Source organism: Tachysurus fulvidraco, chromosome 2 (genome assembly GCF_022655615.1).
Source record: "Tachysurus fulvidraco isolate hzauxx_2018 chromosome 2, HZAU_PFXX_2.0, whole genome shotgun sequence".
In the NCBI taxonomy this organism is placed as follows: Eukaryota; Metazoa; Chordata; class Actinopteri; order Siluriformes; family Bagridae; genus Tachysurus; species Tachysurus fulvidraco.
The window spans coordinates 3,992,328-4,018,421 of record NC_062519.1 but is presented as its reverse complement, the minus strand read 5'-3'; the positions used below and the strand labels follow the sequence as shown (position 1 = coordinate 4,018,421).

The following is a 26,094-nucleotide window of genomic DNA, read 5'->3' as shown; positions in this document are numbered from 1 at the left end:
TCTAACCAGCGAGTTTTATAGGTCACCAATATTTTTGTCCTAATTGAACATTTGTCTTAGTTTGTACATCACTATTTAGTATGCTCAAAAAAAATATGAAACCATTTGCATCAACTCATCAGAGATGATATGATTTTACGCCAGTCATTTGAGGTTTATCTTAATAAGATCTAAATATACACAAACTCAGGAGCGAACATAGAATGCGAGCATTTTTCTGAACCACTTGAATTTTCATCAACACCAACGTTCTGATGATTCACAAAAATATATGTATTTATAAATTGATATCCAGCCTAGTTTAAGGTTACCGACAGAGACAGAACTAAGGTTGGCTTCTAATAGTGACATTAATTAAGTGTAGCTCTCTGGCTTAAGAATGAATGGACTCCTAAACTGATAATTCCCACACTTTAATTGAAGGCCCGTCTTAGATATAATCGCTGTTGGACACCACAAGACGTAGCACACCACCGTTGCTCGGTGAGAATCCACGTAAGAGCTTGTAAAACACCAAGTTAAACAAATGCTGAAATAAGGCCAAAGCGCACATCACACAAAATGACATCAAATAACTACAAAGAAAACAAATCAAAACAACTTGTTCTGCAGGAGCTGAATGCTTGCAAACCGTAAACCTTCGAAACCGCGACCATGTGCGTCTGGGGCTTGTTCCGTATTGAAATGTTTGCCGCACACTCGCAAAGTATATCTGCTCATGCGGGTCAATGTCAAAATAAAAGACCAAATGAGATAAACAAAATTGAACACAATCAAATTTTTAACACTCAAACCAAACACTGACATAGCTGAATGTTTGTACAAACACTGACATAGCTGAATGTTTGTACAAACACTGACATAGCTGAATGTTTGTACAAACACTGACATAGCTGAATGTTTGTACAAACACTGACATAGCTGAATGTTTGTACAAACACTGAATGCTGAATGTTTGTACAAACACTGAATGCTGAATGTTTGTACAAACACTGACATAGCTGAATGTTTCTACAAACACTGATTGAGATGAATTTTTGTGTCAAAAAAAGTAGGCTTTCTTTAAACATAATGTGGATGCACAACACTTACTTTTCAATAATACAATTCTTTTATATCCATATAAAAAAATCACCCAAGGCCTTACGCCTCCTTGCGCTGACATCGAGTCTCAGGGAAAGGCAGAAATGGCACGTCTGTAATTCCAAGTGTCAAACTTCTGACAGCTTCATCACAACTTCTGGCATGAAATCGCCCAGAAAACAGAGACCTCTCCGACTGCCTGGTTCCTAACACCTTCGACAGAAGGTTTTTTTCCCTCTCTCTCTCTCTCTCTCTCTCTCTCTCTCTCTCTCTCTCTCTCTCTCTCTCTCACACACACACACACACACATACACACACTTTCTCTCTGATATGATGAGAATAATGACAGCATCCTGAACTGATAAACACATGAAGCCGTCATGGTCACGTGCACTATCAAAACAAAGGCTTGAAGCTTTGACACAGAGGTCTGAAGGAGGTTCAGCGGTATGTATTACACATGCTAATGGATTTTAATTAGAGGTGACTTTTAGCGCTGAGTGACACTCAAAGAAAACAAAAAAAAAGGATCGTCAGGTCAGACGAGTACAGATGATTCTAGGAGCTTTACATTTCGGTTCTTTTAAAATCAGCACCGCTTCTAATTAGGATGGAAGGCGAGAGCGAGTTAAAATCTGGCCTGATTTCATTAGCATGACTTTACCCTGGCACAGAGCACAATAAAATGGTGTCACAGGCAGTGGGATTTGACATAAAGATGGTCATTGCAGATTAGAGATGGAGTTAAAAAAAAAAAAGTTTTTCTCATTACCTCACAAGTACAAACCTGGTTTTATGCATGTTTGTATGATTTTATAAATATGCATATGGCCAAAAGTTTTTGGACACCCAAACCATCACACAAACATCACATGACTTTTTGAACATCTACAACATTCCAGACTTAAGTCCAATTTTGCTGTTATAATTCACTCCACTCTTTTCTTCTACAGAGGATTTCCATTAGATGTTGTAGCACAAGTCTGTGGAGATTTGTTGATCATTCGGCTACAAGAGCATTAGAGAGATCAATATGTGCTCTGGGGTTCAGTCGGTGTTCCAGTTCATCTCAAAAGGTTTAGTTGGGTTAAGTCAGAGTCAGGGCTCTGAGTCGAGACCTTCCACTCCATCCTTCTCAAACTATATCTTCATGGAGTTAGCTTTGTGCACAGGAGCGTTGTCCTGCTGAATATGTTCAAACATTTTAGTTCCTGTCTCAAATTGAGAAATTTTAGAGCATACAAAGACATTTAAGATAATTCTGTACTTTGTGGAAACAGTTTTCGTTAAGACCTTCATATATATGTGATGCTCAGGTGTCCATAAACCTTTGGTATTACAGTATACAGTAAGAATATTCACTACCACTAAGGCCTTGCATGATGGGCCAGAGAATTATTAGAAACATATTAAACGGTCATCAAAATCTAAATATTTTCTGTTAAAAATGTTTATTTCTAGAGGATTCTCTGTTGTCTTTGTAACAGATTTCCCACACCATCAGGAAAGCGGAGATTACACTTAAACTTCCATAACGTGAAAACCGAGAGGAAAGCGACAGTAACTGATACATGCTGTACAAAACCAATTAAATTGTGAATATTGTCTACTCGGGTATAACGTTGTGTCTTTGGTCAATTCAGAACATTCTGGATCAGTCCTGTCATTATAATATTCGATCAATCATTGTAAAGTGACTAAATAAACAGTTTAAATAACAGCAATCATATAATAATCCCAGAAACTATCAGAACATCATATTCAGATGGTACACTCTGGACTGTAGCCAGAGATTAACAGCATCTCGCTTGTTTAGCGTCTCTCCTGAGATTAAACTAAGCGTGTAAACTAATGTGCGCTATGACAAAAAAAAAATTAACACTTCAAGACATATTTAAGATCGATGATATGTATCACGATACAGAGTGTAGCTTTCTTAACAAGCTGACAGCAGTTTAAAAGTAAAACCTTAAAATAGTGTGTGATTTTGCTTTTATTTAAAACATTTTGAAATGTAAAATTTACAAAATGTAAAATGTGAAAGGGAAAAATAAGATTTTGTAAAAAAAAAAAAACAACAAAAAAAAACAACAACAAAAAAACACGAAATCAGAGAGCAGTAGAAAACAGAAATTACATGATAACTGGTCATATTATATCTGAGTATCATGTATCATGACATCATTTACGACGATATAGAAAGTATATAGATAGTGTTACATCACCTGGCCATAGATACATTATTGTTAGTCTCCAAACTTTGTCATTTTAATAATGTGGCAAAAATAAGGAAGCAAAATAAAAAAATGGCAACAATCACCTGCTAAATCAAACTGGCTGTATTTTAAAAATACCCACTATAACAGTGTTATGTTAATATAACAGTATATTAAATATATATGTATATATAAGAGAAACTCACAGTGAGATCCAGCAGCTCGTTGAGGCGGCCGTTGCGTTTGCTCTGCAGGTAAGCGTTGGAGCTGCCCTTCTTGGCTATTCTTATTCGGGCCAGACGGGTTTTCTGTGTGGGCAGAAAAGTCCGGTGTCAGACAGCCAGTAGAAAGAGTAATGAATTGTCATTTGTGCCCTAGTCCACCACCTCACCCATTAATCTCCTCACAGACAAACATTAACCCGAGGCGAATTCCTGAGCCGCAGGTTCAGCTGGTGTTTTTCAATTATGCACATTATGTAATTACACTCAACATTCACACTGTACATCACTTTATTTATGAACTTAGACCTTCATGATTGATGTTATCATCGCTTGTTGGATGCAGAGTGAAATCGGTGGCAAATAAGAACAATAACTACTCAAGGCCGTAAAAAAACAAACATTTTTTTTAACGTCGTGACTTCCCACAATTTGATTATCAGAGCTAGAGATGTATTTTTAAGAGCGTGATTGTGTCAGAACTCCAAACAGCCGGTGTCATTAACAGAAAGCACACACACACACACACACACACACACACACACACACACACACACACACACACACACACAAACAAATGTGAAAAATATGAACATCTGATGTCTTGAAACTGTGCTCATGTACCATAATGGTGGAACCAAATGGCCATCAATTAATACATTTAAGTACTGTGTAAAGGGGGCACGGTGGCTTCATGGTTAGCACGTTCGCCTCACACCTCCAGGGCTGGGGGTTCGATTCCCGCTTCCGCCTCCGGAGTTTGCATGTTCTCCCCGTGCCTCGGGGGTTTTCTCTGGGTACTCGGGTTTCCTCCCCCGGTCCAAAGACATGCATGGTAGGTTGATTGGCATCTCTGGAAAATTGTCCATAGTCTGTGAGTGTGTGAATGTATCCTGCCTCGATGCCCGATGACGCCTGAGATAGGCACAGGCTCCCCGTGACCCGAGAAGTTCGGATAAACGGTAGAAAATGAATGAATGAATGTACTGTGTAAAGAAACAAGTTGCCAAAAACAAGTCATGCAGCTGCTTCTTGGATCATTTGAAGAGGACGAATTGTGTTCATAGGTAGACAGCAGTGAGCTGCAGTAGTCCAGTCTTGAAATGACAAGAGACTGAACAAGTACAAGAAAATGGCTGAATCCTTCTGATGTTGTAGAGAAGGAGCCGAAATGAACGTGTCACGTTAGTAACGTGAGAAAAAGGACAGTCGATTACTCATGGTTACCACGAGGTTGTGAGCTATGACCGAAAGGGGAGATCAGATCGGTGTGCAGGGATATTGCCTGGGGATAAATCATCTGGGATGATCGACAGTTCAGTTTTGCCGGGATTGAGTTTCAGCTGATGAGCTGTCATCCACGATGATATGTCCGTCAGACATGCTGAGATCCGAGCAGAAGCCGTGGTATCTGAGGGAGGGAAGGTCATGAGTTGGAATCCCAGCTCCACCAAGCATCCACTATGTGCCACATTTTTCTCGAAAGATGAACGGAGAGCCCTTTTTGGTCCATTTATTTCAGCTGCCTTTGCCACTCATAGGTCTATCACTACTGTTATTACACTCTAATGCAGGTTGAAAAGGTTCTATTTAACTTTTGTCTCATTGTCGGAGAAAAAATAACTCCAGCTCTATCACAAAACAGCTCTGAGATCCAAGTATCTGGGAGCCATAATGAAAAGAGACGATCTGAAATTGATGAGAAAGTAGGGGAGAGATAAGCTGCGAGTTCTTTTCTCGCATTCAAGGTGAGAGTCATGTCTTAAAACTGCATGTCGCACACTTTGGCAGCTGCTCACACACAAATTCCCCTGAGACGTGCGAAAAGATCTTGAGTCTGGTTGGGGGGGCTTGCATTAGGGGAGTGTTGGGAAAATGGTTTATTTCAAAACGATAACGTGTTACGTCGTGTCTCATGGTGTACCAGCATGTAGAGTTCGATTCAAATAAATAAATAATAATAATAAAAAAAACCCAGAAACAGATAGCGTATGGAAATAAATCATAGAAAGTGCCGTCATTTGAAAATGTCAAAAAAGTCGATGCCTTAAAACTAAGTAGTGAACTTTATGAAATTGTTTGTTTGTATTCTGATAGCTGCAGGAAATATGTGATCGAGTCCACACCCAAAACCAATCATTAAAAATGTATGATCGCATGTTATTATTCCGACCCCAGGGCTAACCGTGTACCACTGGCTCCAGGTTATACACACAACTGCTTTATCCAACATACTGCAGTCAAAACCTGCAAATGTGATCGAATTATAAATAGAGTTTTATTTAGACATGTTCGTTAGTTTAGTTTTTATTAGACATCAGCACTAGCTAATTTAAAGGTCAGGGCAACTTTTCTGGAGTTTTCATTGGAATGAAATACAAGGATAAGTAAAGACTCATCATAAAGCCATGGGTTACAGATCAGAAGGTCGGAGGTTTGAACCCTTTAGTCCTTTACCCCGTCTGTTCCAGAGGCACCTTAAAAGCCTGGCCCTACATTCTGACCACATCCTTATTTCCTTCCAATCTGGGATTTATTTAAATAATAATAATAAAAAAATGCTAAATTATAAATGATAAAGAAAATAAAGGCTGCTTAATTCACATAAATGTCTCAAGAGACGTTCAATATTAAAGGCGGGGTCTCCGTTGTTTGAGAAATGCTTCAGAAAACTGTGTTGGGATGCCAAACAAAACAAAGATCAAAAGAAACGTGTAGCCAATGAGCAGAAAGGGGCGTGTCTTGTCCATATGGGCGGAGAGAGTGTTCAGTGCGCATGTGTGAAACAATTAGCAGAAAGCGGTTTTAACAGTGACATGGAGGATAAAAACAAAGAAAGAAAGAGAAGAAAGACTTACGATAAGGCAAGAAGTAGGACGTGTTAATATAGGATCAGCTTTCCAGCGCTGGAGAGAACTGAAGGAGCAGGAAGTCGGCCACATATTCACAGGTTGGAGTTTCCCGAGTCAATAACTCCTGAGCTAAACGCTGTTACTACACAAATAACACCTCTTTTCTATCGTAGTAATGTAGAGAGGCAGCTACAACCGCGTTTTGTGTAGTAACAGCGTTTAGCTCAGGAGTTATTGACTCGGGAAACTCCAATCTGTGAATATGTGGCCGACTTTACTTAAGACGCCGAGGCGCTTTTTTCCTTCTCGATAGGTGAGTAACGTTGGTTTTGCTTTGTTACACAGAACTAATATATGCCTTTGTCCTTTACATGATTATGCTTGTGTGTCATTTTTGCTTGTTTGTTTATCTGCAATCGTATTGTTCTTCCCTTCAGCTATGATAAAGACACATTTCTTTCCATTCGTTGCCTGGGTTATGTATGTATCTGTGGGCGGAGCTATCGATACAGGGGTGGGACCCATTTGGGTTAGGGGCGTGTTTGTTTTGGTGATTTCAAATGTCAACATTGGCTTTCAAACATCGGAAACCCCACCTTTAATCGGCAATTTACATGCAACGCATCAATAAAAAAAAAATCTTAAAAAAGGTTGAGAAACGTCCTGGTGAGTTCGGAGTTGCTAAAATGTCTGCAGTCAGATGCAGAGTGACAGAGAAATGTTTAGAAGGATTAAATGATAATAAGTTGGTTTAGAGATACAATTAAGATAGAAATGATAGAAGTGCTCTCGGTAGAGCTTCCAGCCGATCTGACGGCATCAGAAAGCAATCAGTACGACTCGGTTAATCTCATCTATGCAGTTATATTCCTTTTCCCAAGCATTTATCAGGAACTTTTGCGCATACTGCCAGGGTTCACTGAGGTAAATTAAAAGCTTGATGAAAATGTAAGGATTGTGAAAATGTAGAATGTTCTGAAATGAATAAATAAATAAATAAATAAACAAATAAAAATAAACAAACCTTGACCCCATTTTGTAAAAAAAAAAAATTCACAACGTAATAAGCAGTAAAATATAATTGTAAATTTATATAAGTAAATGATTTGAATTGGGTTACAATGTGCTTCTTCAGACCTTTTTCCACATGAATGAATTTGATTGGATGCGTGAAACTTGACCAGGAAATAAACTGTTCATTAAAAGTTTCATTAAAAAGGTTTAATTGTACCAGCATAAAGGATGACAAACTTTTTCCCCCCTAACTGAGGCCAGTGTCGTTTCTTTTTTCATAATTACTAAGCCGGGCCACTTCTCCACATCCCAGTCCTCTCCAGTTGGCCTCCGAATTACCTCCGTGCCCTTGTTGTTGCGCTTTGTTTGCTGTCGCATGTATCCCTCTGGCTTTGTCCTGCCCTCTTCCTGCCCTGCCTCTCTCTTATAGATGCACTTGACATTGCTCCAACATTACCGACTGCCAGTAAATCGACTCTGAGATTTGTGATTTGTGCAGCGATAAAGAAGAAAATGTTGGTTGTCACATAAGAGTACTCAGACAATAATTTAGTGTACTGTCAAAAAAAAAGTGGGATGAGCTGTCTGTTTCTGTTGACCCTGACTGAGAGAGAGAGAGAGAGAGAGAGAGAGAGAGAGAGAGAGAGAGAGAGAGAGAGAATGTAGGATAGTAAGGTGCAGCAAATCAGGTAGCTTTATTCAGTCATGTATTTGTCTCTTAAGGTACAGATGTGGTACCTGGACTAGAGGTCTTCACGGGTCCACTTAGATCCGAAAACCCGAGGTCCGACCCGAGCCCCGAGCAGGTTCAGGTCTAAAAGTTTCACGTGTGCCTCGGACACAGGTCGGGTATAATAATAGCGGCATCGGGTCTCGGGTAATTTAAAATGAATGTGTTTTTAACGAACGGACTCGAGAAGACCCGAACTACTGTATCTCTGTAGCGTGTGTGCATCGACTAGAGTCCTTTTCCATCCTCTCCTCTGTTTGCCAAGACCGCTTGCGACATCGTGTGACTGGCGGTAAGCTAATGATGAAAGATGAAAGATGGTGGAAATGATTAACAACAACTAAAATAAAAATGCCAGTTAACACCTAAGAGAAGTCAGACTATAATTTAATCGACTCTCAAAAAATAAAAACAGGACAGAGAAAAGAAGGATTTCCTTTCCAGGCAATCAGATAGACAGATGTGGGCCTGACCGAAAGCTGGTATGAGAGAGAAGGAAAGAGAGAGAGAGAGAGAGAGAGTAACAGAGAGAGAGAGAGAGAAGATGTAGCTTTATTCTACAATGGCTTTGTCTCGTAATGTACTGTACAGATATGGTATCAGTGTTTATAGCTACCTAGAAACCCAGATGTATCTACAACATCTTTACCTTAAAGAGAGAGATGTGGGAAACTTACTTGTAGCAAATCAGGTAGATTTATTTATTCCATAACACCTTTGTCTCAAAATATGATGTTCAGCATCGTTAAAAGTAACAATAACCAACTAAAAAATATGTCGTGCCTCGTATTAATTATTAACGTCCGTTATGATCATGGTGAGTGAAATACGAATGACCCAAGGACATATATTTATGCTGATTGTTTAGTTAACTGTAACAGAGGTACTATCTTTGTGTACTGTATACAGTATGTACTAGTCATAAATGTTAAATTTGTCAAAGATCTGTGCTGTTAAACAGTTCCATCCCTGCTGTTGTTTTTATTTCAGGATCATGCACCCTCATAGCTGTCCTATAACTGGCAGGTGTGAAGGGTAGACTAAATGACTCCGCTCTCCAAATTGCCAACGAGAGATTGTCGACAGGAGCTATTTGTGGCAAAAGAGCACTATTAAGGGCAAACGTCTCCCAAAACAAACTCTCTGACCCTCCTTGCTCTCTTTTTCGCTGTTGCTCTTTCACCATCTAGTCTGTCTCTCTCTCTCTCTCTCTCTCTCTCTCTCTCTCTCTCTCTCTCTCTCTCTCTGCTTGCATGCCTGCTTTCATGTGCCAGTTCTGAAAGGTCAGCTGCGCTGTCTCTGGACTTGAGAGCATTTGCTGTTATTTAAACATAAGGAGAGCAGGTTGAACGTCCACCGGGGGTTGCGTCGCAGTCCGCTGGGACAACTGAGCCGTATCACGCTTATAAATAAATAGAAGAAAAAAAAGCATACGCTTTCTTGTAATCGCATACCATTTCAGCACTATTCACACTCCCGGGATTTGGGGCTTTATTTGACTGAGTTTCTTGTTGAAATAATTAGATTTTGCAGGAGGCGTAACAAAATGTTCAATAAAGCAAACAATCCAACCTCAAGCTAATGCAAATTGCTGCATTATGTCGCCTTTTTTCTTCGTGGCTTTGGGAAATATGGCAAACAGAGCACGTTAAATTGAGAGTTAAATGAATTTAGGTGGGAACAAAACTCATCTATATTACAACCTAGTCTATTTTAAGCCGATATGCTTTTATTAAACTATATAACAAGGATTTTTGTCTATGGGTATCAGAAGATAGTAAGGTTGAAGACATACTGTACTCATATACAGGTGGGTGACAAATTAAAAAAGAAAAACACAACAGAAAGTGTGTTAGTAGGATTTTAGGCCACCAGTACAGCTTTATTTAATGCACCTTTTAGTAAATCGATAAACGTTATTTTTCTTCTTACGCTCTACTGATCGCACACATGACTCCAAAATTTGTTCGACTAGGTCGAGATTTGGTGAGTGTGTAGGCCATATTTTTGACCTTACTCTGACACCAAAGCATTCAGTCAACAGGGGTGGGATCACAAGAAGAGACCACGTCCATCAGGATAGAAAAACGCTAATCTCTTAGATTACCCTGTGGCTAGGCAGACGGATGGTACTGTATTATTCTATCCACCGTCACGTTAAAGCATCGGTAAACAATCACAAATAACCCTCATCATATCGTAATCTTCTAGTCTCTCGAGCCTGATTTCCAGCTTTCAGTACAGTTTATTACTAAACTTAACCATTTTTTTCTGACACTGCAGAGGAGACGGTCTGACAGTAGGTCCACAAGCTACAACCTAAAATAAAACCACTTTTACTATTACTTTCTTAGCAATGACCAGGTAATAACAAGGGAACATTCTAGAAAATACTTTTCATATTTAGCCATTTCTAGGAGCATATAATAGGAATCATATCATACTTCCATGAGGATCTTCTTTTTGTAACTCTTGAGATCTTATGACCACTTTGTGAAGTGTTCACCTGATACGTTCAATGCAAAACAATTGCTTGCATACTTGCCCTTCAAACTGGTAGATGTTATTTTTAGTAAAGAAGAACTACACTATATGGCCTAAAGCATGTGTACACCTGATCATTACAACCGTATGTGGTTCTTACATTGTATAAGTAAAAAATGCTGTAGAATTTATTTCTCGTTTCCCTTTACGGGAATAAAGACGTTCGAACCTTTTCCAGCATGACAACGCCCCAGTGCACAAAACATGGCGTATGAAGGTTGGATTAGAAGAACTCAAATATCTCGTACAGAGCCCAGACTCTGACTCAACCCCACTGAACTGGAACACATCAGTATCTAATCACACTAATGCTCTTGTAGCTGAATGATCACAAATCCCAACCGCCTCACTCCAACATCTAGTGGAAATCCTTTCCGGAAGAGAACTAGGAATAAATCTGGAACGGGATGGTCTCTAAGCAAAGATGCCTGGTGTTCACAAACGTTTTCCTATCTATAGTGTAGCAACCAACTCGGTGGGAACTGAAAATGGCTAAATTTAGTCAAATCATGATACGTTATCAGGAGGTAAAGGTATTTCTGATACCTATAGGCACTTGTTACATAGTACAACAATCGCACAATGTGAAGAAGCACACATCTGTAAGCTCTTGAATGAATGAAGGCCTCATTTGTGTCACCTGCCGAAGCCCTGATCGGTCCGATGTCTGTTCATCGAACGAGGCCATCACTCATCAAATCTCTGCATTGCAATTAAGCTAATGAGCCTGTAAATGGTTGTTCATTTTGTTTTGTGTGTATTCATGTGTGTGTGAGTGTTTGCGTGTACTAGTCGATCCAGGGGCATGCCATGGTCCATTGTACCAGCCAGCTGTGCAGGGCAGCGCATACCAGTTGTTAGTCACTCATCTGGGGCCAGTGCTGGAGCAGACAATGTTGTACCATACTGGCTCTTACACACACATAGACACACAGGTCCGCCTTTGTCCCCCCGGTTAGTGTGGCAAAGCTCAGCGATTAGCTAAAGGTGTTCACCTGTACCTTCTGAGCACGCCGCTTGTCTGCTCTCTGGTTCTGGTGATAGATTCGGCTAAAGTTCGACACGATGACAGGCACAGGCAAGGCTATTACCAGAACCCCGCTCAGGGAGCAGATGGAGCCGAAAATCTTCCCGGCGATCGTCTTAGGAACCATGTCTCCGTATCTGGAATAACAATGAAGAAGAAAAACCGAATCAGAAAAGATAGATAGAGAGATAGACAGACAAACAGACATACAGATAGATAGAAAGATGGAAAACATAGACTGAGACAAAGAATTAAATGAGATTAGGTGAGTTTGGGTACGAGTTTGATAGAAACCCATTTGGTATAAATAAGGCTCCTGCTCCAGAAGCTCAGGAGACTGATCATTTTGTTGTCATTCAACAAACACATTTTGCTGTGATAAGTTAATCCTGCACACTTATTATTGTAATTCAATTACACACATGAGATCCCTGAAAATGGCTTTGGTTCAAGCGGCCAGAGAGTCGACTCTCTGATTTTTCTTTCTTTCTTTTTTTCTTCTTTCTTATAGCTGATTGCCATGCTAGGTTCTGACTGGGTAAATCTGTGCAGGAATACCACTGGCTAGGACAGGAATATTCGCAATATTGTCTGAACTTACAGTATTTACATACAGTATTGACACTGGTCAGTCGGCACTGTTTTTTGTGTACTGTCTTTTTTGTATTTTGTGTATTGTCTTGTAACCTTTTGTCTGCACTGTCTTGTCTGTCTTGTCCTGCACTGTCTTGTCTGTATTGTCCTCCACTGTCTTGTCCTGTACTGTCTTTTCTGTCTTGTTTGTATTGTCCTCCACTGTCTTGTCTGTTTAGTCCTGCACTGTCTTGTTTGTATTGTCCTCCACGGTCTTGTCTGTCTTGTCCTGCACTGTCTTGTTTGTATTGTCCTTCACTGTCTTGTCTGTCTTGTTTGTATTGTCCTCCACAGTCTTGTCTGTCTTGTCCTGCACTGTATTGTCTGTATTGTCCTCCACGGTCTTGTCTGTCTTGTCCTGCACTGTCTTGTCTGTATTGTCATCCACTGTCTTGTCTGTCTTGTCCTGCACTGTCTTGTTTGTATTGTCCTCCACTGTCTTGTCTGTCTTGTCCTGCACTGTCTTGTCTGTATTGTCCTCCACTGTCTTGTCCTGCACTGTCTTGTCTGTATTGTCCTCCACTGTCTTGTCTGTCTTGTCCTGCACTGTCTTGTCTGTATTGTCCTCCACTGTCTTGTCTGTCTTGTCCTGCACTGTCTTGTCTGTATTGTCCTCCACTGTCTTGTCTGTCTTGTCCTGCACTGTCTTGTCTGTATTGTCTGTATTATCCTCCACTGTCTTGTCTGTATTGTCCTCCACTGTCTTGTCTGTCTTGTCCTGCACTGTCTTGTCTGTATTGTCTGTATTATCCTCCACTGTCTTGTCTATCTTGTCCTGCACTGTCTTGTTTGTATTGTCCTTCACTGTCTTGTCTGTCTTGTTTGTATTGTCCTCCACGGTCTTGTCTGTCTTGTCCTGCACTGTATTGTTTGTATTGTCCTCCACGGTCTTTTCTGTCTTGTCCTGCACTGTCTTGTTTGTATTGTCCTCCACTGTCTTGTCTGTCTTGTCCTGCACTGTCTTGTCTGTATTGTCCTCCACTGTCTTGTCTGTCTTGTCCTGCACTGTCTTGTCTGTATTGTCCTCCACTGTCTTGTCTGTCTTGTCCTGCACTGTCTTGTCTGTATTGTTTGTATTGTCCTCCACTGACTTGTCTGTCTTGTCTTGCACTGTCTTGTTTGTATTGTCCTCCACTGTCTTGTCTTGCATTGTGTTCACCAAGTTGCACAGTTGCACTTTATGTGGCTAAGACTACTTATAAGTCCTTAGCCCTGTGTTTGTTTTATGTAGCACCTTGATCCTGGAGAAACGTTGTCTCATTTCACTGTGTAGTGTAACAGCTATATATGGTTAAAATGACAATAAAAAGCTTCTTGACTCTTGACGACTTGAAATCGGCACAAAATTGTCATTAAAAAAAAAGTCTTTCTTGCTAGTTTGATTCCGCTCCACTTTCTTCACGCATGTTGCACTAAAGTAATGGTACCTCTGTGAAAAGTTGTCTTAAATGCCAAATATCCCTGATTATTTGCAAGAGAGAACACACAGATGTGACATGATTAATTACGGATTTGCCTCGGCAGCATCACTGCTTCGCAAATAAACATTACAAACAGCTTCCCTTTGAACCGAGCAATAAGTGCATCGGTAACCTCGGGGGCGAGTTCGCAGAGCAACGATAAGCACAAGGAATCAATCAGTTGCAGCTAGGCTCATCTTGCATGCCTAAGTTCTTGTGAAAACAGTGATAAAAGTAAAGCAGAGTGAGAAAGTGGGAAAGATGCCATGACTTAATGAGATTTGTTCTTTTTTCCCCTGGAATACTGCAGGATTTGTCACTTTCCTGTTTCAATTAAACACCCTTGTAACCTTGACTTGAGCACAAAAGTCTCACTCTGAAATGTCCTTAGTGTCTGTGCCGTCCTGTTGTTCTTACTCTTTTTGTTCAGTCATATTAAAGAAGACATGGTCAGGGTGATACAGTGAATGGACATGGTGTAGGTTGGGTTTTTGAACGAGAACTTTTTCAAGGTGTGTTTTTTTCTACAAATTTCTACATTCAATTTTACTTCAGTTTAGCCGTCGGATTGGTTTGGACATCACTCACCGCTCGCTTGGACTGCATGTGTACTGTATCTATAGCTCCTGCAGTGGTTTTAATGAAATACAAACAAATTCTTACTTTTCACATTTGTTTTTTTTTCATCATTACTGATACTGATGAAAAACCAGGAGCATCCTTAGTATTAGTCGATTAGAGTCTTTTTTTTTCCTGCTCTGTTTGTGTTTTACTGGTTTAGAAATGTGCCCATGTAATAATGTTAGCATTCATTCATTCATTCGTTCATTCTCTACCGCTTATCCGAACATCTCAGGTCACGGGGAGCCTGTGCCTATCTCAGGCGTCATCGGGCATCGAGGCAGGATACACCCTGGACGGAGTGCCAACCCATCGCAGGGCACACACACTCTCATTCACTCACACACACACACACTACAGGCAATTTTCCAGAGATGCCAATCAACCTACCATGCATGTCTTTGGACCGGGGGAGTAAACCGGAGTACCCGGAGGAAACCCCCGAGGAAAGGGGAGAACATGCAAACTCCACACACACACGGTGGAGGTGATAATGTTAGCATTTTTTTAAAATTATTTTAAACAAAGTGAGCTAGATACCAACATTACTGTAGTTACCATAAAAGTTTGAAATTTAAGGCTTTGACTTTTCAGAAGTTGTTCTACAGCTGTATAGTATCTACTTCAAGGGGGGCAATACTTCTAGAGTTAGACAGATAGTGTAAATTGTTTTAAAAAATAATACAAAAGTGTAAAAGTGCATGTTTTGTATTAAATAAGGTGTATCTAAATAACACGAAACCCTTTTTCACAGGTATTTAAAATGCTTTTCTTGTCAGATGTGTTGTGAATATTAAATATAGTATAAGCAACATTTCTATGGTGAGATGACTTTCTCATTAATAACAATTACATAATAAAAATTTAAAAAATACTAATTTAAAGTTTGGCAAATTTAATTCCATTAATGCCCTTAAGTCGTATTTAATTTCACACAACTTCTGTTCATGAACTGACTTTCAGTCATGGTGCTAAATCTATCTAATTGCACTGTACTGCATTCATTTGAAATACTTAAGTCTATCTACAGTAGACCCTGGATTTTTTTTTTTGCTAGAATGATTATACATGTTTTCAAATACACATCATCTAACACTCACTATTCGCTAATCACAAGCTAGATATTAAGTGCAGAATTTGATTTGTTGATCATTTAGACAGGAAACTGTTACTGTAAAATATAACCTACTTATAAAGCGACTCGTGTTTCCGTTGAATATTTATTTAAATATGTGGCTCGTGAGAGTTTGTGAAAGAACCAGAGCAGCCTTTTATTCCAATCTGAATAACAGCTCTTAGATTTGGCCATGAATACATTATAAAAAGAAAAAATATATTTAAAAAAAAAAGCCTGCTGGCCATTTTCCACCAGGTACATGGTAGCAGTTGGTGCATTTTCCCCCAGAACAATATGATTATAGCACCTATACTCCTACTTCATCAAAGACAATATGACATTGGTGGAGTAAAGTGACAAAACTTTCCAAAACAAATGTCAGTCTCATCCAGAGATAACACAGTAAATCCACCAATTTTGGCATGTTGGAATTCCAAGAGATTAAAATTGTTAAAAATCAAGGCTGCTCCATTATAACGGTGTAGCAGCCTGGCATCTGGTGAACAGACAGCATCCCTCAGCTAGCACTGACTGGCATGGTATTAATGATGTCATCCCTTTGGCTCCTGTGTTCCTGACATATGGGCATTTGCCAAGGAGAAATGGAAATAGGAAAAATGATCAGAGGGGTCAAAAAAAAAAAAAAAAAAAGAAAGAAAAAAGAAAAGAAAAACAAAATAAACCAAAGTTTTTACTCTAAACAAATTAGTATCAATGCCTTGAGTCTTCACTTATTGGTGCACTTTGAGCAATGTGTTTTTCTGTAGGTCATTCACTATTAACTATCCAATATCTACTATCCCCTATGCACTACCTGCTATTCACTATACGCTATCCAATATACTCTATACACTATCCACAACCCACTATACTGTACACTATCCACTATCCACAATACTATACGCTATCCACTATCCTCAACACTACAGTATATATGTGCTATATAATATATTGGCTATACACTATCTATTATACACTATACACTATATGCTATATTCTATACACTATCCACAACACAATATCCACAACCTACAATATATAATGTCCGCTATCCACTATATGCTGTCCACTATCTACAACCACTATATGCTATTCACTATCCGCTATCCACTATACGCTAAGCACTATCCACTATCTGCTATCCACTGTACGCTATCCACTATATGCTATTCACTATACGCTTTCCACTGTGCGCTATAAACTATCCACTACACACTATCCACGATCCACTACACGCTATCCACTATACGCTACAAAATATACACTATCCACGATACGCTTTCCACTGCCCACTATACACTATCCACCATATGCTATCCATGATCCACTATCTGCTATCCACTATCCGCTATCCAATATCCACTGTACGCTATCCACTATACGCTATTCACTATCCACAACCCACTATCCGCTATCCAATATCCACTGTACGCTATCCACTATACGCTATTCACTAAACACTATCCACTATCTGCTATCCAATATACACTATACGCTATCCATTATACGCTATACACTATATGCTATACGCTATACACTATATGCTATACACTATACACTATATGCTATACACTATACACTATCCACTATACGTTCATGGTTTCATTTGCATCTCAGATGCAGAGACTGACGTTAATCTCCAGAAAAAAAAATTATTTGCCCCCACAAAAAAAACAGGATTAAACAAATGTGCTGCTTAACTTGCAAAATGAAACCTTTTTAGTGAAATCCAGTTAAACTAATTTCATTATTCTACCTCTAGATAAGCCTCACACCAGTATGAGTACCTTCCTTAGACCTGAAAGCACAGATTTGTCTGGAATGCCTATATGCTGAAACACGGACGTTTCTCTTCAATGAAACTAAGAGGCTCAAACCTGTTCCAGCATGACAACAAAGCGAGTTCCATGGTTTGAGAAGGTCAGAGTAGAACTGGAGTGTCCTACACAGAGCCCTGACTCTGACTCAACCCCATTAAACACCTTGATGAACTGGAACACCGCCTGCACCCCAGACCTCGTCACCCCACATCACTACCTAATCTCATTAACGCTCTGACTGAATGAACACAAATCCCAATATCTGGTGAAAAGCCTTCCTCGGCCCTGAACCACGAGCATCACCCTTCCCGCCCAGACATCTTTGTTAAAAGACAAAGACAAGAAAAACAGGAAATCAATTTTGAGGAAATGTCTTCATTCTCTTTTATCATCTCAAACCCGTGCTTGCTTTTGTCTTCATTAGAAGCGCCTCTGCAATTACTTTTATAACAGGGGCGAACTCCTCTCCAGCGGCTTCTAGCCGATTACTTATTGATGGACATCAAATGAAACAAAGCGGATTGGTCGCGATGACGTCCAGTCGATGAGGAAACAAAAACAAACCATTTATCCGAACGGCTGAGAGCTGAGGATGTTTAGAATGACAAGTTGTGTGCTAGAGAAGCCGAGGAACATTCAGACGAGCTTTCTACAGATAAGATCGGGTTATCTAATCATTTCACAACCGTGCCTCTGACTACCTTTTCCACATCAGCGGTAATGACTTATGACTCATGTGCCAGATTTGAGCTCACTTTCGGAGAGATAGATCGACCGTCTGTGCAAATTTGCCGCAGAACTTCGGATGTGGTCCAGGAGTTAAAGAGTCTGTCTGAACTTGCGACGAGCTCCATGAGCTGGTGAGAGGGGAATCTAATGAGAGAGGTGAAATCAAAGTGGAGCTATTCGTGGTGAGATGGAGTCAAGGGAGCCGGCTAATTTCTGCTTAGACCCTCAGGGGGTGAAGCAGATCTCAACTTCTTAGGCATGAAAAGTACAAGAGAGAGTGATGGCCTGAGCAAGCCATTTAGAACAGAAGAGCCCAGTTTGTAAAATCCCTTTAGTGCTTTCATGCTTATTTATATCGCTTTCGCATTTATTGTGCAAAAATGGATTCGACTTGTTAACATTCAGCATTCAACATTTGAACTCCCTGTGTATGTGAAAGTTTATTAGATAGATAGATAGATAGATAGATAGATAGATAGATAGATAGATAGATAGATAGATAGATAGATAGATAGATAGAATTAAGATTATCACAAACACAGTCTCCTGGGGCACGGTGTCTTAGTGGTTAGCACATTCGCCTCACACCTCCAGGGTTGGGGGTTCGATTCCCACCTCCGCCTTGTGTGTGTGGAGTTTGCATGTTCTCCCCGTGTCTCGGGGGTTTCCTCCGGGTACTCTGGTTTCCTCCCCCGGTCCAAAGACATGCATGGTAGGTTGATTGGCATCTCTGGAAAATTGTCCGTAGTGTGTGAGTGAATGAGAGTGTGTGTGCCCTGAGATGGGTTGGCACTCCGTCCAGGGTGTATCCTGCCTCGATGCCCGATGACACCCGAGAAGTTCGGATAAACGGTAGAAAATGAATGAATGAATGAACAAACACAGTCTCCCCTCCTCCACACAAAGATGTGCAAATAAGGTAAATGAGGTTTTTTTAATTACATCCACCTCGTTTTATTAACACGAAGGCTGCAAGGACACAATAATAGAGAATAAGCTAATGTTTATTGGCTAAAAGCATTACGAGCTCGATCACCTCTCGATTATCTCTGTGCATATTTCTAGAAGAAATGAACTGAAAATCATTAGGTCACCTTCATTAAACAAACACGATCCTGTAATAGCATCTGTAATAACTACATTTAGACACACATAAATGTCTGCACTGCTACTGAGAGGTTTTTTTTTTGAACCCCTGGAGTTTCTTTTACTTTATTACAATTTAATCATTATTATGGCTGCTGATAAATAAGGAATGTTAGATTTTTTTGTTTCAACACATTAACAGCTCGCAATGAGATCCAATTGTGACTCTAAATGCGTGTTCAATGAAATTAATGAATCCGTTAAACCTGTAGATAAAAGACTCATAGGCTAGAGCTGTAATGCTAGCTGTAAAATGTGGTGATACATGTGTTTAACTAAAGTCATTTTTCGGGGGGGAAGAAATACTGTTAATTCATGGATTACTAAATATTCATTACTCACTCACTCACTCATTTTCTACCACTTATCCGAACTACCTCGGGTCACGGGGAGCCTGTGCCTATCTCGGGCGTCATCGGGCATCGAGGCAGGATACACCCTGGACGGAGTGCCAACCCGTCACAGGGCACACACACACTCTCATTCACTCACACACACACACACTACGGACAATTTTCCAGAGATGCCAATCAACCTACCATGCATTTTCTTTGGACCGGGGGAGGAAACCGGAGTACCCGGAGGAAACGCCCGAGGCACGGGGACAACATGCAAACTCCACATACACTAACACATGGTTAGAAATATGTGCTTCACAGACAACAGCATCGTAAACTGTAGAGTATTATAGAAAAGCTACTTTTATTTTCTTTTTTAATTTATCACATACCTTCGAACAATGTGAGGCCTACAGATTAGCTCAAGAACAGAGCTTAAAGATCTCCATGGAATGGGTTTCCATGACCGAGCAGCTGCATCCAAGACTTACATAACCAAGTACAATGAAAAACATTGGATCCAGTGGTGGTGTGCTTTAGAGCAGTGGAGTGGCGTTGTCTGGCAATCCGATAGACGAGTCTGGGATTGGTGTTCGCCCGGAGAACGGAACTTGCCTGCCTGCATTGTGCAAAGTGTAAAGATTGGTGAAGAGGGGATTATGGTATGGGGTTATTTTTCATTGTTTGGGCTTGGATCCTTAGTTCCAGTGATAAGAACACTTAATGTTTCAGCATACCAAGATATTTTTTGACAAATTTGTTCTCCCAACTTGTGGGAACAGTTTGGGGATGGCCCCTAGTGGATCCAACATGACTGAACACTTGTGCACAAATCAAGGTCCATAAAGAAATAGATGGTGTGGAGGAACTTTTCTGGCCTGCACAGAGGACAGACCTCAACCCGACAAAACACCTTTGGGATAAATTAGAGCGGAAACTGCGAGCCAGACCTTCTCGTCCTTCTCGGAGCTGAAGAGTTGAAGCTGTTACAAAAGGTGGACCAACTCTATATTAAACCTTATGGATTAAGAACGGCTTGTCAATAAAGTTTATGTGCATGTAAAGGCAGAAGTCTCCAAACCGTATATTTAGAGCACATTTTTGTCTTTCCTTTAGCTGTAGCACTGCACCGACTTTGGCAGAAGAACAAAACCGTGTGCTAAGAACTGCAGTCATTGGGAGAAAAAATAAAACAGCTTCAACAAGGCAGCGCAGAGTAGCCACGGGCGTGACGCAACCTGTTCGTTTCATCTGTTTGGATGCTCAAAGCCTTTTTGTTTCTAATAAAGAAAAAGCACAAGGTTGTGTACTGAGAGGAGTAAACAAAGCAGAGGACATGGAAACAGGAACAGGTCTGTATTACCAGCTCTGCTAATGAGCAGCGGGAGGATTATGAGCTCGGAGTCTCATTCAGCTTTACAACAGAGACTCATTCATCATTTACTCAAAAAAAGTACACGAGCTTGAAAACTCAATTACGGTTGGTCCTTTGACCAGAGACTGTATTTATTTTCGGTGCTAACTAACACCAGGTGATATTTATTATTCATGAATACATAATGATTCCTGATGAAAATATATATCAGAAGTTTCTCACAGGATATATTTCATGTAATACAGTAGTCCATGGCAGGACTACACACACACACACACACACACACACACACACACACACACACACACACACACACACACATTCACATCTAGGAGAAAGTTAGCAGAGTCCGTCCGTCACGTTTTTTGGGAGGTGGGAGAGAACCGGAGGAAACGTGCCTAGACTAACAGTAATATGAGCTCAAAGTCTTGGATCTGTGAGGTAGAAGTGTTATTGTGGGCAGTGGTGGCATGAGTGGTTAAAGGCTCTGGGTTGAGGATTGGGTTACAGGCTCCAGCACTGCCAAGCTGCCACTGTTGGGCCCTGGACTAAGGCCCTTAACCCTTTCTGCTCCATTGGTGCCGTATCACGGCTGACTCTGTGCTCTGACCCCAACTTCCAACAAGGTGGGATATGTGAAGAAATCATTTTAGGGTGCTGTAATGTATAGGTGGCAAAATAAAGGCTTTTAAATAATAATAAAAAAAAACATATAATATATAACATATAATAAATAAAATAATAAAAATAATTTAAAACAAATAAAAGAAAATGTAAAGCAAAAACAAAGAAAAAAAATATATCATTTGAAAAAGTGACACATATCTATATATATATATATATATATATATATATATATATATATATATATATATATATATATATAAAATAAACAGTTCCATCTGATTATTTTTTTTCTCAAACTTATACCAGTGTTCAGGTGCAGCTTGAAATTGATCCATTTATTCTTTAATACTCAAGAATTTTTAATATTCCAGATGTCCAAAAAATAATAATCCTGCATTATAGTTCTAATATAAAACAACATGATTGACAACATGCTGTAGAATTTTGACTAGAGACCAGCTACAGGTGAAACCTTCGGGGGAAACAATTATGAACATGTGATAAATTACAAAAGAAAATAAAAGTAGCTTTTCTATAAAACTCTACAGTTTATGCTGCTGTTGTCTGTAAAGCACATATTTCTAACCACGTGTTAGTGTGTGTGGAGTTTGCATGTTCTCCCCGTGCCTCGGGGGTTTCCTCCCCCTGGTCCAAAGACATGCATGGTAGGTTGATTGGCATCTCTGGAAAATTGTGTGTGTGTGTGTGTGTGAGTGAATGAGAGTGTGTGTGTCCCCTGTGATGGGTAAGCAGTAAAAAATGAATGAATGAATAAAATAAATCTTTATCTCAGTAGCTAATAACTAGCATAACATTACTAACATTCCCTTGCTGCATTGTACACAGTATATACACATCTACGTGGTTCCACTGAGAAAATAAATAAATCAGTACACAGCTCTGAATTTGTGCTGAGGTTTGACTTCAGCTCTATAAATAAGAAATTTACCAAGTTTGGAGTGATGTTGTCTGTGTGTAACAGACGGCTTAACGTTTTATATTTTTAAAAAGTCACAGCTGAAGTTTTCCAAGTCATTTCTAATGTCTTCTAGATGTAAATCAAGGTGTAGGAGATTGTGTTATAATCTTGAAGCCAGTTTCCAACCCGTCGACTCAGGAAGGCCGAATCACTGGAACAAGATCACGAGTCGGTCTACAGTACACGTGAGGGACTTTTTTTTCTCCCCCCAAAGACAGTAATATAAAGAGGAAAAGTGCCGGAGGCTATATTTCTACATTCAACTGGAACAATGGTTCAGGAACAAAGTCTTTTTTTCCACTTGGTGGAAAAAAACCCATTAAGCATTCAGCCACCATTTATCCTCCAGGTGAAGCTAAATTTTTCAACTTGAAAAGCAAGTCTAGAAATAAAGCATTTTAAAAACTTTCAAGCATCTGTACAAAGCCTGCACACGATTTAAAGGCTTTATTGAAATGTTTATTGTGCAGATGGAGCTTGTTGCTTCATAGGAAAAGTTATTCAGATGGAATAAGGGTCACAAATGTGTCAACTCTAAAGGTGTGTAGATTAGAAAGCGTTTAACATTTGATAATTTTGGCAGCTTTAATGGGTTTAGATGTGTTTCTTGAGGTTTGTAATTGTAGTTTAATCGAACACGTTGTTCCTAATGGCTTCTAATAACATCTAATTTGATTCTGATGGTAATCATCAACTCATAAAAGAAAACCCTACTGGGTTCTGGTGGTATTCCAGAGTAAATGGAAAAGCCCTAATGAAAACTTATCGGATTCTGATGAAATTCATCAAGCTGGTTCTGATGGATGATGACGGAAAGCATCAGATTTTGATTTAGATCTGATAAATAGATGCATTTCCCTCAAATCCCTTTCGTACATTCCGTTTCATACGAAATTGTTGGAATATCGCTAAAGTCATGTTTAACAGAAAATGATACGATTTAGATTTCCCGAAGATCCAAACCCAGGAAGAAGAAAAGAAAAGCAAGTTGTCTGTGATGTTTTGAGAAATGAAATCAATTTGGAACAAACAACAAGTTGCAAATAATAGACTGAAAGTAAATCGTTCATTAAAAAAATAAAATCTTTAGTAAATTATTAGAATATCCTAAATGTCCACATTTTGTTTATTCCATGCACAAAAAAAGAGTAAAATTCAGCATAGAATTTATTCATTCATTCATTTTCTACCGCTTATCCGAACTACTCGGGTCACGGGGAGCCTGTGCCTATCTCAGGCGTCATCGGGCATTGAGGCAGGACACACCAGTACCAACCCATCACAGGGCACACACACTCTCATTCACTCACACACTACGGACAATTTTCCATAGATGCCAATCAACCTACCATGCATGTCTTTGGACCGGGGGAGGAAACCGGAGTACCCGGAGGAAACCCCCGAGACACAGGGAGAACATGCAAACTCCACAAACACAAGGCGGAGGAGGGAATCGAACCCACAACCCTGGAGGTGTGAGGCAAACGTGCTAACCACTAAGCCACCATGACCCCCTTCAGCATAGAATTCTTATAAAAATTTACCTTAATTATACAGTAAGCTATTACAATTTTTTTTCTGATTAAATGTAAAAATTCTATGAAAAGAGTTTGAAGAACTAAATGGTAGAACAATCAAGGAATCTTCAATATAAACATGAAATATATGAATACATGTCACTGTTATAAAATCATTTAAAACCAGTATATTATGAATCATATATGTATAACAAAATGTATTTTTTAATTCTATTTTTATGAATAATGTTTTAGAAAGACAATTAATATATATTTTCAATTATATTTGATCAAATTTAACAGCAGACTATAAAATCCGATAGACGGGTATTTATCTTTTCATAAAGGTGAATAAAATCCAAACAAGTCAAATCCTTCCTCAAAAGCCTTTGCTATGCTTTAAACCACACAGAGCCTGAAGTCGATAACGCACTTAATGAGATGGATTTAAAACCAGTAATTATTCCGGTGTTCGATCCTCCGACAATCAGTCTCTTCTTTTGGATCTTTTGGATCTCACCGGTGTTCTCAAAATAACTGCTAATACATTCTAAGTGGGATAATCAATGTTAGCACATTGTGTGATTAAAACAAAACAAACAACAACAACAACAAAAAAACGGAACTAGATGTAATTAACAAACACATTTAAGTAAAGAATGAAGGAACAATGATCACTTAACTAGTTTTATTTCTGTTCTATTATCTGTTGAAAGTGTGATTCGATACAATCCATTTTTGTAACAATATTTTTATCGCTCTTTGTAATTTTTCAAAGAATGTAAAGAAGAAATGGAATATCATTCAATATGTACTTACTGATATCCTAAAAATGTAAAGAGAATACATGCCTTTATTTTTGCCTGGAGCAGAGAAGTTTAAGGGCCTTGCTCAAGGGCCCAACAGTGGTAGCTTAGCAGTGCTAGGGCTTGAACCCTGATCCTTTGTTAAACAACCAGAGCCTTAACCGCTTGAGCCACCACTGCTTAAGTCAGAGAGCATAAGAAACCTGTTTCTACCTCATTATTCTGATATAAGATGTAAACATTTACTGAAACTCTTGTCCTGTATCTACGTACATGGTTTTTATGCCTTGAACTTTAAACCTGTCAGACCTCAAGATTTTGTGATGAAAGTAAATTAAAGTAGATATTGTATAATGTCGGGGCACGGTGGCTTAGTGGGTAGCACGTCCGCCTCACACCTCCAGGGCTGGGGTTCGATTCCCGCCTCCGCATTGTGTGTGCGCGCGTAGTTTGCATGTTCTCCTCGGTTTCCTACCCCGGTCCAAAGACATGCATGGTAGTTTGATTGGCATCTCTGGAAAATTGTCTGTATTGTGTGAGTGAATGAAAGAGTGTGTGTGTGTGTGTGCGTGCCCTGTGATGGTTGGCACTCCATCCAGGGTGTATCCTGCCTCGATGCCCCATGACCCCTGAGACCCCTGAGATAGGCACATGCTCCCCATGACCCAAGAAGTTCGGATAAGCGGTAGAAAATTAGTGAGTTGTATAATGTGAGCATCTTAACAATCTGATATACAATACGTGTACCAAAAGCTAGTTAGCATCAGTGGAAGTGTTAAACTGTTAGAAATTTTCCTGATTTTATATCACAATTGTGTTTTGTTTTATAGTCTCCATCTAGGTGACTAACTTTTCCTGCCTTGTTATCTGATTGTTTTAACCTGTTCTGTGTTAGTTCTTGATCACTTTTAATACTCCATACATTTTGATAAAGGATTATCTATATTTAGCCCTTCATGAAATCTGAACCCTGCTATGAACCCTGTTTAATTGTTGAGAGAAAAACGATCATAGATACTCAGGTAATAGAAGTGACGCTAAGTGAACATCAGTGCCCTCTGTGTTTATATACTTTAGTGCGATCCTTCTGACCACTTTCGGGAGGTGAGGTAACATCGGGCGGTACGAACTGTAGCCAAATTAAAAACTTGTCTTGTCATACAGAATGAGTGCAGCTTTAAAACCCAGCCTCGCTCCGTCAGAGCTACTAGTTCTGCTTCACTGTTCCCACCGTCTCTC

At 39.6% G+C, this 26,094-nt stretch overlaps 1 protein-coding gene across 1 annotated transcript in view; it reads right to left on the bottom strand.

The window, feature by feature from the left end:
- The window catches only part of LOC113656546 (potassium voltage-gated channel subfamily D member 3-like), a 100,124-nt gene that overhangs the window by 8,409 nt on the left and 65,621 nt on the right, over positions 1–26,094 (bottom strand). Inside the window, exons 3-4 of the mRNA XM_027167842.2 lie at positions 11,656–11,824; positions 3,506–3,607 (exon numbers count right to left, since the gene is read on the bottom strand). Of these exons, the coding sequence (XP_027023643.1) occupies positions 3,506–3,607; positions 11,656–11,824 (271 nt within the window). The remainder of the gene's footprint in view (positions 1–3,505; positions 3,608–11,655; positions 11,825–26,094) is intronic.